Source organism: Budorcas taxicolor, chromosome 6 (assembly GCF_023091745.1).
Source record: "Budorcas taxicolor isolate Tak-1 chromosome 6, Takin1.1, whole genome shotgun sequence".
NCBI lineage: Eukaryota > Metazoa > Chordata > Mammalia > Artiodactyla > Bovidae > Budorcas > Budorcas taxicolor.
In genome coordinates, this window is record NC_068915.1 from 19,873,020 (window position 1) to 19,892,448 (window position 19,429).

The window sequence follows — 19,429 nt, forward strand, 5'->3', positions numbered from 1 at the left end:
ATCAAAAAGTCCCCACTTTAACATGCACCCCAAATATCATCCATACTAGTCCCTTACGAGGGCCTACAAAGTCTATAGAAAAGGATCCCTTTTGTTTAACATTTTCCAGGGGATCTTCCCAACCCTGGGCTCGAACCTGGGTCTCCTGCATTGTAGACAGATGCTTTACTGTCTGAGCCACCAGGGAAGTCTAATCCACTTCAGTACTATTGCCTGGAAAATCCCATGGACAGAGGAAGCTGGTAGGCTACAGTCTATGCGGTCGCAAAGAGTCGGACACGACTGAGCGACTTCACTTTGTTTAACCAACTAGTTCCCAACATTTAAGAAAATGATCGCCCCTCTTCCATATATAAAAAAATTCTCAGGTTCCTTTCTCATGTTGAATGTTGTACATTTATTTATTTGATCTACAAACAGTGGCATGGCTTACTCATGGATTTCCAGACCCCTTTGTAATCACATTCTGTGTCCACAGCCCACAGGAAAGATATCCATGGTTCTGGAATTTTTTTTTTTTTTAATCTCCAGGAATATCTTATTCAAAAGAAAAATCCCTGAAAATCAATCATTAACCCCTTTGTATCAGTTAGTTAAGGAGATTACTTTCCACCATGAAGATTAGCTGAATTCCAGTCTAAAAGGATAGTTAAAAAATTCTTTTGTTGGGGCATAGATATAGCCACAGGTATAGAGGCCAGAGTACTTACCTGCCTCCAGGAAGATAAACACATTCTTTGACATCATCACCTCTTTCCTAAAACCCCCTTAGTCCAGTCTAGCCATACTGAACTTCTTGCTATTCCTCATTTTACCACACTCATTCTTAACTTAGGGTCTTTTATAAAATACAACTATTTTGAAGTATAATTTATATGCCATAAAATCTGTCCCTTTAAAGAGTACAATACAATGGTTTTTAAAATATTCACGGTTATGTAACCATCACCACTATCTAATTTGAGAACATTTTCATCATCTCAAAAAAAGACATCCCATACCCAATAGCAGACACTCTCTGTTCTCTGCCCATAGCTCCCTGCCCTGGGCAACTACTGATCCACTTTCTGTCTCTGTAAATTTGTTCAGGGTCTTCTACTAGCTGGACCATATGCCTAGAACATATCCACCAAATCTTCATTCTGGTCATCTGATCAATGTCTTCACCTCATCAGTTAAGCCTTCTCGACCACCTTATCTAAAATATGATCATGACCTCCATTATCTCCACTCCCCTCATCCCACATTATTTTTATAACACTTATCATTAGCTAATGTGTTACATATTTACTTGTGGTTTTTATTTACCTCCCCCACCAGAATGTAACCTCTATGCTGCTGCTTCTAAGTTGCTTCAGTTGTGTCTGACTCTGTGTGACCCCAGAGACGGCAGCCCACCAGGCTCCCTCGTCCCTGCTTTTGAATATGCTATCTAGGTTGGTCATAACTTTTCTTCCAAGGAGTAAGCGTCTTTTAATTTCATGGCTGCAATCACCATCTGCAGTGATTCTGGAGCCCAAAAAAAACAAGTCTGACACTGTTTCCACTGTTTCCCCATCTATTTCCCATGAAGTAACGGGACCGGATGCCAAGAAAATTTTTTGTATTTTACACATCTGCTGCTGCTGCTGCTAAGTTGCTTTAGTCATGTCCAACTCTGCGACAACATAGAGGGCAGTCCACCAGGCTCCCCCGTCCCTGGAATTCTCCAGGCAAGAATACTGGAGTGGGTTGCCATTTCCTTCTCCAATGCACGAAACTGAAAAGTGAAAGTGAAACTGAAGTCGTGTCCTACTCTTCATGACACCATGGACTGCAGCCTACCAGGCTCCCCTGTCCATGGGATTTTCCAGGCAAGAGTACTGGTGTGGGGTGCCATCGCCTTCTCTGATTTTACATATCCACTCTGGGTCAATTTCATGTGTTCTCATGCAATTGGCAAAAAAAAAAAAGCAAACACACACACACAAACTCTGACTATACAGAAATGAAAAACTACAGTATAAATAAAATTAATACATTCACAGAATATGTTAACTTGATATAATATTGTCTTTCAAATATACAACAATGAGAAACTTAGCAAAAACAATGCCCTATTAAAAGGGAAAATGTTACTTGGGTGAACTTTAAAAAAGCTGGGAAAGTGATAAAAAGAAAAAAATGTATCCAATACACACAATCTAGGTAGAATTAAAAGAAAATTGAAATTTTAATTTATTTTTAGATTTGAAAACTTTGTTCTTTTAAAATTGCTGATGCAATGTCCCAGTCAGCTTTCATACAATCATAAAGATTTAAAATTAGAAATGACTCATATACAAAGGTATATACCTCACTCTAATTTATAAAAGGAGAAATTGAGACCTTTTGGTCAAATGCCTTACTGAAGGTATAATAATAACGTTAGCTTGACTACAAAGCTGGGTCTAGAACGCAAGTCACCTGGTCTCTAATATAGCCTTCCCAGGGACTATTGCCAAGTCAGTGACTAAGTCTCAGGCACAGAGACTAAGAGTGCAGGCCACCTTTGAGAAACATGGAACTCTGTGACAGAGGACTGAAGCTCGAGGATTCCCCACTACCTTGACCAAGCCTTTGCAATTACACTGAAGTCTGACTTTCCTGATGCCACCTTCCTTCCTTTCCTGTTTTCATGCACAGTGGTCAAACCTGCACCGCCTTCTGAAGGCTCTTGCACCCTCCTCTGGTGTCCTCCCCACTTCCCCTCACAGATGTTCCCTTCAGTGTTCCTGCAGCACATCTAACCCTGTCTTGGAATTTGCTTCTTGGAGGACCTAAACTAATTCATCCCCTGTAATTTAAAATTTCAGGATTCCTTTATATTTTTAATATTATTACAAAGGACTTATTTTTATGATTGTTTAACTTTTCTCTAAATATATTTATCTCTTTTATATAAATATTTTATAATGGAACAAATGCAAATGTCTTTCCTAATATCATTTTGTTGCTGGAAAAGCATAGGCAGAAAAATGTGAATTACCAATCTTTTTTCAAGACTCTGTAAAAGTATGAATTCAAATAAAAGCACGGATAATTGGTTTGCTAAAATTTTAGAAATTAGTATTTTAATACAACGATTACTATCCTGGCAATTATTTTTACAAACAAAAACCATCAGAGGAGGTAAACGAAAGATGGCTGAACAATATAACCATCCGATCAAGACACATCAAACTACTATATCTTACACAATCAACTCCTGTTTTATTGTTTCACCACTAGGCTAACAAAACTTAGCTGAAGAGATGAGGAGCTGGTGTTACTACTAACATCTTCTTGTGCCTTTCAAAATCAAAGAACTTTGTTAACACTAGAACTCAGATACTTCCTAACCCAAGTAAGAAAAACATACTAATTTTTTTGCCAATACAACTCAGCTGACTAGCTCAAATTACTTCATGAATTCCCTATTCAAATAAATCTTCAAGTAGTCTAAGTTAAAAGCAAGCCATTTTTGTAAATATTTTAAAATATTTATTTATTTACATGGCTGCACCAGGTCTTAATTGTAGCATGTGGTATCTAGTTCCCTGACCATGAACCTGGGCCCTACGCATTAGTAATGCAGTCTTAGCCCCTGGACCACCAGAGAAGTTCTGTTGCTAATTGTTTTGAATGATAGTGAAAAGAAAGCCTATTGGTGAAAACATATACACTTAGTACCATGAGAAACAAATTATGCTGCAAACAGAGAAAAATAAATGATATGCATTCTTATTCTATATAAGGTCATAAAATCAAGGAATAAATTAAAAACAGAATTCAAAAATCTTAAATTTAGACAAAACCTTGGCAAATAAATTGAGATAATCATTCTCATTTCTTTAATTCAAATCATCACCTCAAAATTAAAAAAACACATGTAAGAATTAAAGATTTTAAAATTAAAAAAATAAAAAACTTAATACTAAAAAAAATATATATAAAAAAAATAAAAAATAAAAAAACAAGACTAGTTCCTCGCAATAGGAAAACATCAGGTTAAAACAATAAACTTGACCAGATGAGATATGACTTTGGTGTATCAAATGTAAAACAAAATGTTTTGAGAAAAATACTCTTAAAAATATATATTCTGACTTGTCTCCAAAGACACATAATAGTAAACATCTTCAATTTACAGTATTTCACTTAAATGCAAAGACTACCAGAAAGTGTGATAAGAGTGATGTAAATAAAATTTATAACAAAAATGTCAATAGATAATTACAAGTTGGGGTAGTATACTAAGCAACTTTTATCACATGGAATCTTTCAACAAAATTTTAATAAAAACAACTGAATTACCATTAATTTAGTCATAGTGGGTCTTGGTCCTCCAATAAACGAAGGATCATTTTGCTCCTCTGCACATGGGGCCTCATCTATGTTTGGGGGCTGTTGACTTGAGGTGGTCTGTAATTCTGGTAAACTGAAAAATTGGATCCCACACTGAGAAGCTGCTGTTTGCACTCTTGGCACTTCCTGAATCCTCTGGTACCAGGCAGCCAGCAGTGGAAATTCTACCAGCTTTCCAGAAAGTTTCCTGCAGATAATTACCTAGGCAGAAAAAGAACAAAACATATTATTATACATAATTTTTGTTTGTTATAACAGCTGACTGAAGTAACCTTACATACCATAAAATTCACACATTTTAAGTGTACACAGTTCACAGAATGAGTTTTAGTAAATTTAAACAGTGGTGCATCTACCACCATAACCTACTACTGGAACACTCAGTGTCACACAGGAAAGTTCCCTTGGGACTGCCCGCAGTCAGTCCCTGCTCCCCAGTCAGTTGCAGGCAATCACTGATCTGCTTCTCATGTGTATAATTCTGCCTTTTCAAGAATTTCAAAAGAATGGAATCACAAAATGTGGTTCTTTTCATTTAGCAGTATGATTCTGAGATTCATCCATGTAGTTGCATTTATCAGCAGTTTGCTGCTTTTCATGATGATGCAGCATTTAAAGAAAGACTTATTTATTCAAGTTAAAAACATTTGAAACCATTACCCCTGATGTAAATTAACATGTATTTTGCCTTGGTCAGATGCTTTCTCCCTAGCACCATCTCCGAACTTCAATTTTTTTAAAAATTAGAATGTTGTTCTTTGTAAGACAGTGAATGCTGTTTCCATAGAAACAGCTATACTGTTACAAACAGATTATGACTTATAATTATGAACAGAAAAAGTGAAAAGGTCGAATCATAGAAAATCTCTACAGATATATCTAGCTATCAGTTCAGTTCAGTCGCTCAGTCGTGTCTGACTCTTTGCGACCCCATGAACTGCAGCATGCCAGGCCTCCCTGTCCATCACCATCTCCCAGAGTTCACTCAAACTCATGTCCATTGAGTCGGTGATGCCATCCAGCCATCTCATCCTCTGTCGTCCTCTTCTCCTGCCCCCAATCCCTCCCAGCATCAGAGTCTTTTCCAATGAGTCAACTCTTTGCATGAGGTGGCCAAAGTATTGGAGTTTCAGCTTTAGCATCATTCCTTCCAAAGAACACCCAGGACTGATCTCCTTTAGAATGGACTGGTTGGCTCTCTTTGCAGTCCAAGGGACTCTCAAGAGTCTTCCCCAACACCACAGTTCAAAAGCATCAATTCTTCAGTGCTCAGCTTTCTTCACAGTCCAACTCTCACATCCATACATGACTACTGGAAAAACCATAGCCTTGACTAGACAGACCTTAGTCCGCAAAGTAATGTCTCTGCTTTTGAATATGCTATCTAGGTTGGTCATAACTTTCCTTCCAAGGAGTAAGCGTCTTTTAATTTCATGGCTGCAATCACCATCTGCACTGATTTTGGAGCCCCTCAAAATGAAAGTCTGACAGTGTTCCCACTGTTTCCCCATCTATTTCCCATGAAGTGATGGGACCAGATGCCATGATCTTCGTTTTCTGAATGTTGAGCTTTAAGCCAACTATTTCACTCTCCTGTTTCACTTTCATCAAGAGGCTTTTTAGTTCTTCTTCACTTTCTGCCAAAATGGTGGTGTCATCTGCATATCTGAGGTTATTGATATTTCTCCCGGCAATCTTGATTCCACCTTGTGCTTCTTCTAGCCCAGCGTTTCTGACGCACTCTGCATAGAAATTAAATAAGCAGGGTGACAATATACAGCCTTGACGTACTCCTTTTCCTATTTGGAACCAGTCTGTTGTTCCATGTCCAGTTCTAACTGTTGCTTCCTGACCTGCAAACAGGTTTCTCAAGAGGTAGGGCAGGTGGTCTGGTATTCCCATGTCTTTCAGAATTTTCCACAGTTTATTGTGATCCACACAGTCAAAGGCTTTGGTATAGTCAATAAAGCAGAAGTAGATGTTTTCCTGGAACTCCCTTGCTTTTTCCATGATCCAGCAGATGTGGCAATTTGATCTGTGGTTCCTCTGCGTTTTCTAAAACCAGCTTGAACATCTGGAAGTTCATGGTTCATGTGCTGCTGAAGCCTGGCTTGGAGAATTTTGAGCATTACTTTACTAGCGTGTGAGATGAGTGCAATTGTGTGGTAGTTTGAGCATTCTTTGGCATAGCCTTTCTTTGGGATTGGAATGAAAACTGACCTTTTCCAATCCTGTGGCCACTGCTGAGTTTTCCAAATTTGCTGGCATATTGAGTGCAGCACTTTCACAGCATCATCTTTCAGGATTTGAAATAGCTCAACTGGAATTCCATCACCTCCACTAGCTTTGTTTGTAGTGATACTTTCTAAGGCCCACTTGACTTCACATTCCAGGATGTCTGGCTCTAGGTGAGTGATCACCCCATCGTGATTATCTTGGCTGTGAAGCTTTTTTTTGTACATTTCTTCTGTGTATTCTTGCCACCTCTTCCTCAAACTGCTGCTTATGACCCATTAAGAGATTTAAAAATCAATATAGCTAGTTTTTTAAATGAAATAAAATAGAAAATATCAGGGTAAATAGCATGTAGTAGGCAGATTATTTTGTATATATGTATAATATAAAGATGTATACTTGTATACTCAATCATCTTGTAAAATGTATTATTTACTACGAAAAGTAAAAAAGTTTGAAAAATACTGTCTAAATGGCCCTCTGGGAGTAAAAATGTTTCTCTCAACAAAATACTTAGTTGCCTGAAAACAGATTATGAGTTAAGGGAATTGAGCTTTAAGCTATGATAAATTAATCACATAAGAAATGTTCTCATTTCCTCACTTTCCTTTACTTTCCTTGGTAGTGATTTATTCTTATTTGTTAGATGCATATGACATCTTTCCCTCTTTTTGAAATAAACTGTAATTAAGAAACAATAATTCATGTTTAAAAAAACTGAGGACTTTTACTCTACATGACAGGTCATTCCAGTTAATCAACATGCCAGGCTGCTCTGCTATTATCCAGACAGCTCAGGAGGTACTGCACCACATTTGTTAATTACACTTGAGAAAATGTATTTAACGAAGAAGCTAATGAAAAATGTGTGAAACAAGAATTAAATTTGTCCCTAAGAAATGATTTTTAAAAAATGTTACTTGGCTGATAAGATCAAAATCATTATAAATTTTAATCAAGTTACTTAAGGACAAGAAAACTAGAGAATTAATTTTTAAAGTAATGGTTTAAAAAAAAAACTGCTATGAAGAACACAAAATGAAATCCTAGTGGCTTTATGAAAGAGTTAGTTGCTTAGTCGTATCCAACTCTCTGCAACCCCATAAACTGTAGCCCATCAAGCTCCTCTGCCAATGGAATTCTCCAGGCAAGAATACTGGACTGGGTAGCCATTCCCTTCTCCAGAGAATCTTCCCAACCCAGGGATTGAACCTGGGTCTCCTATATTGCAGGCAGACTCTTTACCATCTAAGCCACCAGGAGTGGCTTTGCAGTTAATTACAATTAGGGGCAGAAAAAACTTGTGCAAATAAAAAGAGAATATATTATACCTATCCAAAAGATCTCTGTATTACTTTCCATAACTTAGTAGAGTGTGTTGTAACTCTTCCATGTCATTTCCTTAGTCACATCTACTCTTTCAAAAGCATCTCATAACTAACAAATGTTTAGGTGAGCAGCGTAAGCAGTGTAAAAAATAGTAAACAAAGTGGAAATAAAATCCCAGTTTAGTGTTTTTCTAACAGTCTAGAACTGGTGAGTTAAAACTGAAAATTCTTAAGGACCTAGAACATAGGATAGGATATAGAAAATATAAATTAACCAGAGCATTCATGATTTTTGCAATATGTCAGCCAATAGCGAGATTCCCATTTTATTCTCAATTTTGTGCCAATGAGAACAATGAAAGAGGTATTTAACATAGGCATTTTTGCTGAAAAATCAATTTATACAATGTTTTTACTTTTGTAACAAATGTCATTCTTCTAAAAGCTATATTCAAAGCATTAGAAGTTAAAATGTAGTATGTTATATCATACATATGCAGGTTACAAAAATATTTCATAAAGTGGCAATTTGTTTATCCTCCAGGAGTAGAACAATCTTTTCAACAGTTCGATCAAAGTGTACCTGTTTAGTAGTAGTAACTTAAAAATAACTACAAAATTTTCTGGTATCTGAAAAGATTTTACCTTACTATGGCTATTCACTGTCAATACTCCCATCTGCTTGCTCTTCTGTATACTAGAAGATTCTAGCAACTAAATCAAAGGGAAGGGGGAATCATAAGTAGTATGCATTTTAATTTATTCTTTTTAAATCCATTCCTGAAACTTTCCAAACGAGAGGATTTTATCAAGCACCTTCCAGGAAGAAGTGTTGGGTTATCCGGGGTTACCTTTGCCAGCTAATATCCTATGAAGAGGAAAAGGAGCTTGGAGCTGAGGTTTAGATCTAACACTGCAGCCTCTCCTAGCCATTGTTTTGCATATCTGGCTTTATTCTGTTTAGCAAAATTGGATATTTTCCCTTGCTTGCTTGCTCAGTTGTGTCCAACTCTTTGCTGTCCCATGCGTTGCAGCCCACCAGATTCCTCTGTCCGTGGAATTTTCCAGGGAAGAATACTGGAGTGGGTTGCCATTCTCTTCTCTAGGGAATCTTCTCAACTCAGGGATCAAACTCCGGTCTCCTGCATTGCAGGCAGATTCCTTACTGTCTGAGCTACCAGGAAGCCATCATTTTGTTTAGCAAAACTGGGTATTTTCCCTAACTCTTCTAATTTTGACCTCTGGTATACCAAACCTTGAATCAGCAAAATTGACTGCCCTTTCATATTCTTGATCTTATTTCTATGGCTAAATATTTTGACCCTAGATGCAGATCTCTGTTTCTGATCCAAACCTAGTAACTTGACCCTCATTCCTGATCATGAACTTGATCCTGATTCTGATCATTTGGACTGCTATTTCATCACCTCAATGTGAGTTACTACAAGTATAAAGGCTTGGCATCATTGCCACCATCTGAACTAAAACGGCTGCTTCATAACCCAAGATGACTTATAAGAGGAAAATAAATATAACAGAAATAACATCAAAGCTTTGGCAAAGAAAGATTAATTCCTGAAAGAAAATGTGATGATCCAGGAAAAATACAAACAAACAAAGGAAAATATTTAGAGAATTAGTTTACATATAAATGTCCAAAGAGAAGAATTTAATCACAGAATACATGTAATAGAAAAGGGTGAGTGTACAAGTTTTCCACTATTTTAAACTGAGACAGAGTTCCTTAGTTGTATTTGATAGATTTACTCAGCAGTGGTCAGGCTGATGTCCAACCTGATTGAAGGGGGAAAAAATCCTCTCAATTAGGAACTTTCACCTCAGTTGATCCTAATCAGGTAAACAGTATTAAATTAAGCTAAAATCAAATGTAAAAGATGGATGTCTGGATAATGATCTAAAAATCATCTTTATGCAGGTGAATCCAATTTTTCATGTCTTGTTACATTTGAAAGCAAATACTGAAGTCTTCTCTATCAACTTATTTCCTTTGTAGTCCTCACCATTATTTAAATGTATATTATTTTATTTGTCTATTTGCTCATTTCTATCTTTCCTATTCTTCTATTTCTACTAGAATATTAACTCCATAAGGACTGGGACTCTTTCTCTCTTGTTCATCACTGTATTCCTAGCATATACAACAGAACATGACATATACAGTAGGCTTTCAAATAAATTTCTCAAATGAATGAATTAATGGTTGTGCCACTTAAGATTCAATTTTTAAGAAATTAGAAACAAAGAGTTATCCAGGAAGACCAAGAAGCCATGAATATCAACTGTATTTTATAATATGTACCAAATGACTGCTTTAATGACTAAAGTTGGTAATAATGGTGACAAGAGAATTTAGAAATGATTTGACTAGGAAAAAAAAAAAAAATCTATGTTTTACTCCCTATCCAGCTACAGCTCCAAGGACAGTAGGAATACACGCGACATTTACAATACCAATCAACATCTAAACAATTCCTAAATCTCGTTTTCACATCCTTTAATTCTGAAGTTATTTTGGTTTCTAATCTTGTTTTGCTCCCATTTTAAAGAAAAGAGCAATGTTCTTTAGAAAAACACCCACTGATTGATGCCACCTAACTTATTAGTGAAGCACTGGTCTCCAAATACATAGATATTCATTAGAAATATTTTCTCAACTGTCAGTAAACATACCTGAAGTATTGGTGATATATAATAAATAAAATCTGATTATCTGATTCCTTAGTAAAGGAAAGGGTGAAATGCTTCAAAGTGGGAAAAATGCAGTTCTGGAAAACCGATAGGAAAGCTACAAAGAGCTCTAGCTTTTCTGGTTCACTTGATACTGTTTGTACCTTGTCCTTTGTCCCTCCCACAGACAGTGGAGGAAAAAGAAAAAACAATTTCCGAGCTAGTGGTAAAGAACCTGCCTGCCTATGCAGAAGACTTAAGAGACACAGGTTCAATCCCTGGTTTGGGAGATTCCCTGGAGGAGGGCATGGCAACCCACTGCAGTATTCTTGCCTGGAGAATCCCAAGGACAGAGGAACCAGGCGGGCTACAACCCATGGGGTTGCAAAGAGTCGAACACAACTGAAGCGACTTAGCATGTGCATATATATACCTGAACTAAAAATGGAAACTTTCCATTTATAATCTTCCACAGCATTGAATAGGACTGACTGTTCTGTTACATAACAGAGAGATGTGGGTAAAATATTTCTGATTTAATAGCGTCTGACATAATGAAATTAGTGGTTTCCCAGGTGGCATAGTGGTAAGGAATTTGACCTGTTTAGTTGCTAAGTCATGTCCGACTCTGCGGCCCCACGAACTGTAGCGCGCCAGGCTCTTCAGTCCATGAGATGTCCCAGGTAAGAATACTGGAGTGGGTTGCCATTTCCTTCTCCAGGGCATCTTCCTGACCCAGGAATCAAAGCCACATCTCCGGCATTGCAGGGAATTCTTTATCACTGAGCCACCTGGGAAGCAAGCCATCTGAAGTGACTACTTAATTATAAAATATAGTTGACCAGAGATTTCAGTATTTTAATGCTGGAACCTCTAGTATTAGAAGATAATCACAAGAGAATTTAAGCTTAATAACCATGTACTGTGTGCTGTGCTTAGTGGTTCAGTTGTATCTGACTCTTTTCGACCCTATGGACTGTAGCCCTCCAGGCTCCTCTGTCCATGGGATTTCCAGGCAGGAATACTGGAGTGGGTTGCCATTCCCTTCTCCAGGGCATCTTCCCGACCCAGGAATCCAACCCAAGTCTCCTGCATTGCAGGTGGATTCTCTACCGTCTGAGCCACCAGGGAAGCCCAAGAACACTGGAATGGGTAGCCTATCCCTTCTCCAGGGGATTTTCCCAACCAGGAATGGAACTGGGGTCTCCTGCACTGCAGGCGGATTCTTGACCACTGGGCCACTAGGGAATCCCTAATAATCATAACAAATGCTAATATTTTAGCAACTCAAAACTAAAAGTCATACTAATTACTAAATTTATTGACAGCAACTATGTCTAAGCGTTGTTCCTACTTTAAACAAATTGTCATTTGTTCCTCACACTGATCCAAATAGATGGGCACTACTATCATCACTGTTTTACAGATAAGGAAATGCAGACAGATATTAATAACTCACCCAGAAGCATAATAAGAAATGGAATAGGAATTCAAACCTGGGAAGCTTTATGGACTGAAACCTACAACAGTGTATCGACTCCTGATAAACCTTACCAAAAAATGATGGATACAGGGCAAGAGCACAATATCTGCCAAAGTGAAGTACAGGCCTTCTGCAAACACATGATCCAGAGGTGGCAGGTCAGAGGCCTTTGCTTTTCTGATGTGAGAAGGCTCTCTGTTGGCAGAAGCGGGTTCCTTGTGTATTGTGAGCTTTGAGAATGCCACTTTCAGTTCCAGGCTTGCAGATGAAGAGTCCCCCTCTTCAGATGTTTCCTGCCTATGACCCTTGCTCTTCGTTTTTTCCTTAGCAAGGGAAGGTCCAATCCCAGCAGCCTTCTGTTGCTTTAGCTTCTGCCGCCGGAGTTTGTCATCATTATGCACTCTAACAGGTTCACTAAGCTTTTTCTCAAGCTCTAGTATTGCAGCAGGAATGGTTGGGGGTTGATCAAAAGATTCTTTGAGAAAATTCTCAACAGCTAAAGGGATGGTAAGTTCACATAGCCTGGTCCATTGACTAACCTACAAAACAAAACAAAAAAAAACAAGAAATGAAACAATTCTTTACTTCCAACCGAACTAGAAGAAAAACAACTTCATACAGGGAAACAAGCCTGGTTTAGAGAATTTAAGTCTTGAGCTAAACCATTCCTGGGCCAGACTTTATGCTCTATCAAGAGACATTATCACAGTGCTTCAGAAGTGATAACATTAAACAATGTAGGTTTAGCACTCCTGTATCTGGAAAAATATGCTATTCTCTTATATTCTCTTACTGAGCAAATCCTCACTTCCCAAAGCCTCTAAAGTACACTCTCCCTAAAAGAGCTGGGTTTCTGAAACATTGCTACTTGAGCTCCTTTAATCCTCAACATAATTAAAATAAAAGGTTAAAAAAATCTTTTCCTAAAAATAATATCTCTAAATCTCATAAATTAAATCTTTACTTATTTTCTAATACTGCACTGAAATACTGGTACACATGAAAATCTACTTCAACTCTTTTATTGGTTACCGAAGTTTTCTTTTTCTTTTCTTTTTTTAAAATTTATTTTAATTGGAGATTAATTACTTTACAATATTGTATTGGTTTTGCCATACATCAACATGAATCCACCATGGGTGTACATGTGCTTTCCATCCTGAACCCTCCTCCCACCTCCCTCCCCGTACCATCCTTCTGGGTCATCCCAGTGCACCAGCCCCAAGCATCCTGTATCCTGCATCGAACCTGGACTGGTGGGATGATTTGGAAGAATGGCAATGAAACATATATAATATCATATAAGAAATGAAGTTTTCTTTTTAAGTAAATTAAACTTTATTTTCTGAAAGAGAGTTAAATAAATATTCAAGTGAATGTGTTATCACTTATGGGCTTCCCCTGTGGCTCAGAAGACAAAGAATCTGCCTGCAATGATTACTTACAGCTTTAAATAACAGAAAAGAGACATTCTACTTACTTCAGCACAAGCTTTCAAGCAAGTCTTCTTAAAACCCAGGAGTTCCAAAATTTCCTTCTTTGAGGGGTCTGCTTCATATGACTTCTGGATTATGTATCTCAGAACGACAGCAAGTCCTGCTCGACAGAAATTGTCTGGTCTTTCTACTATTGCAGGTAAACAGCAACTCTGGACTATTGGTGGAAGCTCTTGCCTTGAAATAATCTGTATTTCAACACCCTCAGATGGTACATTTTTAAGTACTGAAATAACTGCGCTTTCTCCAGGGAGGACTAAGAATACTTTAAAGACTGTGCAGTCACAGTATGCTAACAAAAATAAAGTTACAGATGTATGAAGAGGAAAGATGCACCCTTCTTTTTGGTGAGAAAAGTCCAAGTACAGATATTCTTCTGTAAGGCTTTTCTTAATGCCTTTCATTTTCTTCTTTCATTGGGTTACCTGAAGCATAAATTGAAGTGGTTTTAGGTCTTAGGGTATAGTAATTGCAAAGCTAAAATAAAAGATGAACACTTTAAAACTTTTTCTAGAAATCAGCAAGGATTTGTGATAGATATGATTCTATAAAAATTTGTTCTTGGCATGAATAAATGGCTTCCAAAAGAATGAGGCCCACATTGTGCAATTAACTAGTCTTAAGAGGATTTTAGGACTTTCCAAGTGGTGCTAGTGGTAAAGAACCCACCTGACAATGCAGGAGATGTAAAAGTTGTGTGTTCTATCCCTGGGTTGGGAAGATCCCCTGGCGGAGGAAATGTCAACCCACTCCAATATTCTTGTCTGGGAAATCCCATGGACAGAGGAGGCTGATGGGCTAGAGTCCTTGGGGTTGCAAAGAGTTGAACACGACTGAAGTGACTTAGCACACATGCACGCAAGGGGATTTTATACACAGCTCCTTTAAAATGAGCATACCTCAGGTGCTTTGTAATATAGCCCTCCCAGTCAAGTACTTGTCAGTCTCACTACAGGTGAGAATAAAAGATGAACAGAATAGGATGCAAGAAATAATCAAGAACACCTAGCATTTATCACTATTGCAACATACTATGTATCTATTCTTGTCTTCCTCCAATAGCATGTTCCATGAGATTATAAATTTCATTTTAGTCACTGTAATATCATGGAACAAGGTCTGATATTATATATATATATATGTGTGTGTGTGTATAATCAAAAAGCACTGAGTGAATGCACAGATGAATAGACATGTTCATTATTTTAAAGATGCAAACATATACAATCTTGTGGTCAAATTATTGATGGGTGCTTTCAAGTCATAATCCTTAAGACTTCTGTCAATTATGACTTTTTGCTTGATTTCTACATTTCTTGGGTCTAAAATTCCCCATGTTCAAATCCATAAATCAAAATTTCCAAACTGACACTAGATGGCACCCTTTAAAAGCATTTGCCACATACTAACTGGTATATTAAAGAAAAAATATTTTAAATTAAAAAAATTATTTTAAAAGCCTTTAAAAAGTATACATGCAACTCTTTAAGTATATTTGAAATATTAGTGTACCCCGAATTTTAGGGTATTAAAATCAACTAAATTTTCTTTACACTATAAGTTCCTTAGTTTTTTTTTAATTAAAAGCAAAACAATCAAATACTCACTAATCTTGGTCCTCAACTTTTTTTATTAAAGAGCTAATAATTCATTACAACAAAGATATAGTTAGTAAAGATATACACAGTAACATTACTGTCTTGGAAAACTTCTTGGTAATGTAAATAATCACTAGTGTTTATATTTCTTTTATTAAAACGTAACAGACCTGCACCGTGGCTTGTTACTTAAGATTATCTAGGAGAAAATTATTTCATGTAATTTAAAAGCAACAACTTTTAGCCAAAGGAAACTATTTTCTTCCTGAACTAACTTAATTACCTTTTGGATTTTTTTCTTTTTTCTTCATCTAGAGCTGATTTTAAAAGAAAGTATTAAAGGGCATTTGTTAAAGCTCACAGGCAAAAGAAACCAACCTTTTGTAGAAAATTGACAGTCTCTTTGGAGGTAGTGGGTTGCTATTTCTATACCTAAACTATATAGATATAGTTTGCCCCTCTATATATTTTGCTGATTAATTTACTTATCCTTTTAACTCCTTTTGTTGACACTGTAAAGAAGACTACTTTTTAAAAATAGCAAATAACAGTTTTATTGTGCATAGATGTCACATTTGTCATGTCCCACCTTCCTTTTTAAAAAATTTTTTAAACCTTTTATTTTGTTTTGAGGTATAGCTGATCAACAAAGTTGTGACAAAGAGTTTCAGGTGAACAGAGAAGGGATTCAGCCATACTATAAAGAAGATCCCTAAGTGCCTTCCTAAGGAGCAGATTTGAAAGAAAACATAATCAATTTCCTCAGGGAATAAGTAAAAACCAGTCCTGTTAACACTTAAACAAGACACACAAAACGGAAGACTAAAAACAACATCATGCTATTTTACACCTTTTGATTCACAATATGCTGAAATGTTAATATTAAAAAATTAGAGTACATATATATTGCCACTTCCTGAGGCCATGAACTACCAGATGTTCAACCTGGTTTTAGAAAAGGTAGAGGAATCAAAGATCAAATTGCCAACATCCGTTGGATCATTGAAAAAGCAAGAGAGTTCCAGAAAAACATCTATTTCTGCTTTATTGACTATGCCAAAGCCTCTGACTGTACGGCTCACAGTGAACTGTGGAAAATTCTGAAAGACATGGGAATACCAGACCACCTAACCTGCCTCTTGAGGAACCTATATGCAGGTGAGGAAGCAACAGTTACAACTGGACATGGAACAACAGACTGGTTCCAAATAGGAAAAGGAGTAAGTACATCAAGGCTGTATATTGTCACTGTGCTTATTTAACTTATATGCAGAGTACATCATGAGAAATGCTGGGCTGGAGGAAGCACAAGCTGGAATCAAGATTGCCGGGAGAAATATCAATAACCTCAGATATGCAGATGACACCACCCTTATGGCAGAAAGTGAAGAACTAAAGAGCCTCTTGATGAAAGCGAAAGAGGAGAGTGAAAAAGTTGGCTTAAAGCTCAACATTCAGAAAACTAAGATCATGGCATCCGGTCCCATCACTCCATGGCAAGTAGATGGGGAAACAATGGAAACAGTGGCTGACTTTGTTTTGGGGGGCTCCAAAATTATTGCAGATGGTGACTGCAGCCATGAAATTAAAAGATGCTTACTCCTTGGAAGGAAAGTTATGACCAACCTAGACAGCATATTAAAAAGCAGAGACATTACTTTGTAAACAAAGGTCCCTCTAGTCAAGGCTATGGTTTTTCCAGTAGTCATTTACGGACGTGAGAGTTGGATTATAAAGAAAGTTGAGCGTGAAAGGATTGGTGCTTTTGAACTGTGGGGTTGGAGAAGACTCTTGAGAGTCCTTTGGACTGCAAGGAGATCCAACCAGTCCATCCTAAAGGAGATCAGTCCCGGGTGTTCATTGGAAGGACTGATATTGAAGCTCATACTCCAATACTTTGGCCACCTGATTTGAAGAGTTGAGTCATTTGAAAAGACCCTGATGCTGGGAAAGACTGAAGACGGGAGAAGTGGATGACAGAGGATGAGATGGGTTGGATGGCATCACCGACTCAACGGACATGAGTCTGGGTAAACTCTGGGAGTTGGTGATGGACAGGGAGGCCTAGTGTGCTGCAGTCCATAGGGTTGCAGTCGGACATGACTGAGCAACTGAACTGAACTGAGGCACATAAGTCTGATGAGAATTAACTTTTACACATTTCATAAACTTTTTTTTTTGCTGTGAGCACTTAATAAATGCTAAATGTCAACAAAAGAGAATAGCAATAATCTGTCCCTGGAGATAACTAATAATTAATGAGATGCCTAAGAGAAAATGCAAAGTACTGTTGACTCAACATAATTAACTTTTTAAAATATAAATATTGGTATTTTCCCCCCTTGATGACTAAAAATATTACTTAATGATCTTGGGGTTTAAAAAACCAATCACTTTCCCTGGGCAATTTCTCCACATTAAATTTTACTATAATTTCTAAATTAAGTATTAGCAAACCTGTAAAATTTTGCTGTCTATTTTTGGCATGTACCATGTCTAATTTTTCAAGAAAGTAGAACACATTTTTTGTTTAAAGTTTGCAAATACAGTAAAAGAAACCTATTTTCTTCTTCATTTCTACCTAGAGAATTCCTCCTCTTATCACTTTTATGTCATGAGCTTTTAAAAGGTAGGTACTGTAGAATCATCCTTGGGGTCTCTAAGGCATGGAGCTGGGGTACAGATCTTGTTACTTCAGATTACATTTCTGCCCAGCACAGAAGTGCTGTCATCTGCTTTTGCTCAGCTTTGACAGGTGCCACACTGTACTTAGAGGGAACGAGACAGCGGAAGATAAAACCACAGGCTTGAGATGCCTGAACAGAGCTGATGGAGTGTGCATCTCCTCCCTGGCTTGGGAATGTCACAGAGGGACTAAAAACAGGTTGTTTGTTAGTCACTAAGTCACGTCCAACTCTTTTGCGAACCCATGGACTGTAGCTCGTTGGGCTCCTCTGTCCACGAAATTTTCCAGGCAAGAATACTGGAGTGGGTTGCCATTCCCTTCTCCAGGGGATCGTCCCAACCCAGGGACAGAACCCAGGCCTCCTGCATTGACAGGTGGAGTCTTTACCACTGAGTCACCTGGGAAGCACAAAAACAGGTGAAGAGTAAATATTTAAGCCTTGGTTTCATTACTTGGCAATTTTCAAAGATATTTTTAAACAAATGTAGTCATAGGTTTAATATTTCTGGAATTTAACCTTTTTTATTCATTTATTCTAGTGAATGTATCATGGTGCTGATAAAGTGAAACATTTCATACATGAAAGGGGAAATGGGTTTTATAGGTATTTTCTTATTTGAAGACATTTTATTGTCAATAGCTTACTCAGTGCATATGTATATAAAGAAAGAAAAAAAACACCATAAATATTGAACATAAGCATACTTCTCTGGAAGCTAAAGAAAAAGTTTAAAATTTCTTGTGCTTGAAATTCAAGTTTGGATCTATGACAACTACACATTACATAACAGATAAATAGATAAGTTATATATCCCATGTGTGTGTGCATGCTAAGTTGCTTCAGTCATGTCTAACTCTTTGGCACCCTATGGACTGTAGCCCACCAGGCTTCCTTGTCTATGGGATTCTCCAGGCAAGATTAGAGTGGGCTGCCATGCCCTCCTTCAGGGGATCTTCCCAACCCAGGGATCGAACCTGCCTCTCTTATGTCTCTTGCATTGGCAGGTGGGTCCTTTACCACTAATGTCACCTGGAAAGCCCTATTTATTACATAATAAAGTCCAAAAGTACATAACTGCAACAAAAATATTAACCAGTTGACTGTATTTTTTAATTAAGACATTATTACTATGGCTGGAATTTGGTAAGAGCTTAATAAATGTTAAAGGAACAAAGAATGCAATTCTAAATAATATTATGTACATTTTATTGCCTACCAAATATGTGCTTCATAAGCACCCTGAATTTTATGCATTACTTCAGCCCTCATAATCCTTACAGTACATTTTACTTCCACTACATGATTAAGAACTGTACTTTAATCCAAAAGCATTATTTGAATCTATAAAGGGATCTTATGGGAAAACATTAAGGAATGGGTATTTTTCTAATATAAACAGCACTACTTTATAAACTTCATAAGTGGAACCATACTGCAATTTTATCACAGCCACAATTTCACCACAGTGAAACTCATCAGAAACTATGTTATTCTTAGCAAATTTCTCAGGTGGCTCAGAAGTAAAGAATCCACCTGCCCATGCAGGTGC

General features: G+C 37.3%; 1 protein-coding gene across 1 annotated transcript in view; it reads right to left on the reverse strand.

Annotated features, from left to right (window-relative positions):
- The window catches only part of GSTCD (glutathione S-transferase C-terminal domain containing), a 129,493-nt gene extending 115,494 nt beyond the window's left edge, over positions 1-13,999 (reverse strand). The window contains exons 1-4 of the mRNA XM_052641983.1: positions 13,580-13,999; positions 12,171-12,638; positions 8,574-8,642; positions 4,315-4,566 (exon numbers count right to left, since the gene is read on the reverse strand). Of these exons, the coding sequence (XP_052497943.1) occupies positions 4,315-4,566; positions 8,574-8,642; positions 12,171-12,638; positions 13,580-13,999 (1,209 nt within the window). The remainder of the gene's footprint in view (positions 1-4,314; positions 4,567-8,573; positions 8,643-12,170; positions 12,639-13,579) is intronic.
- Between the last annotated feature and the right edge of the window lie 5,430 nt (positions 14,000-19,429).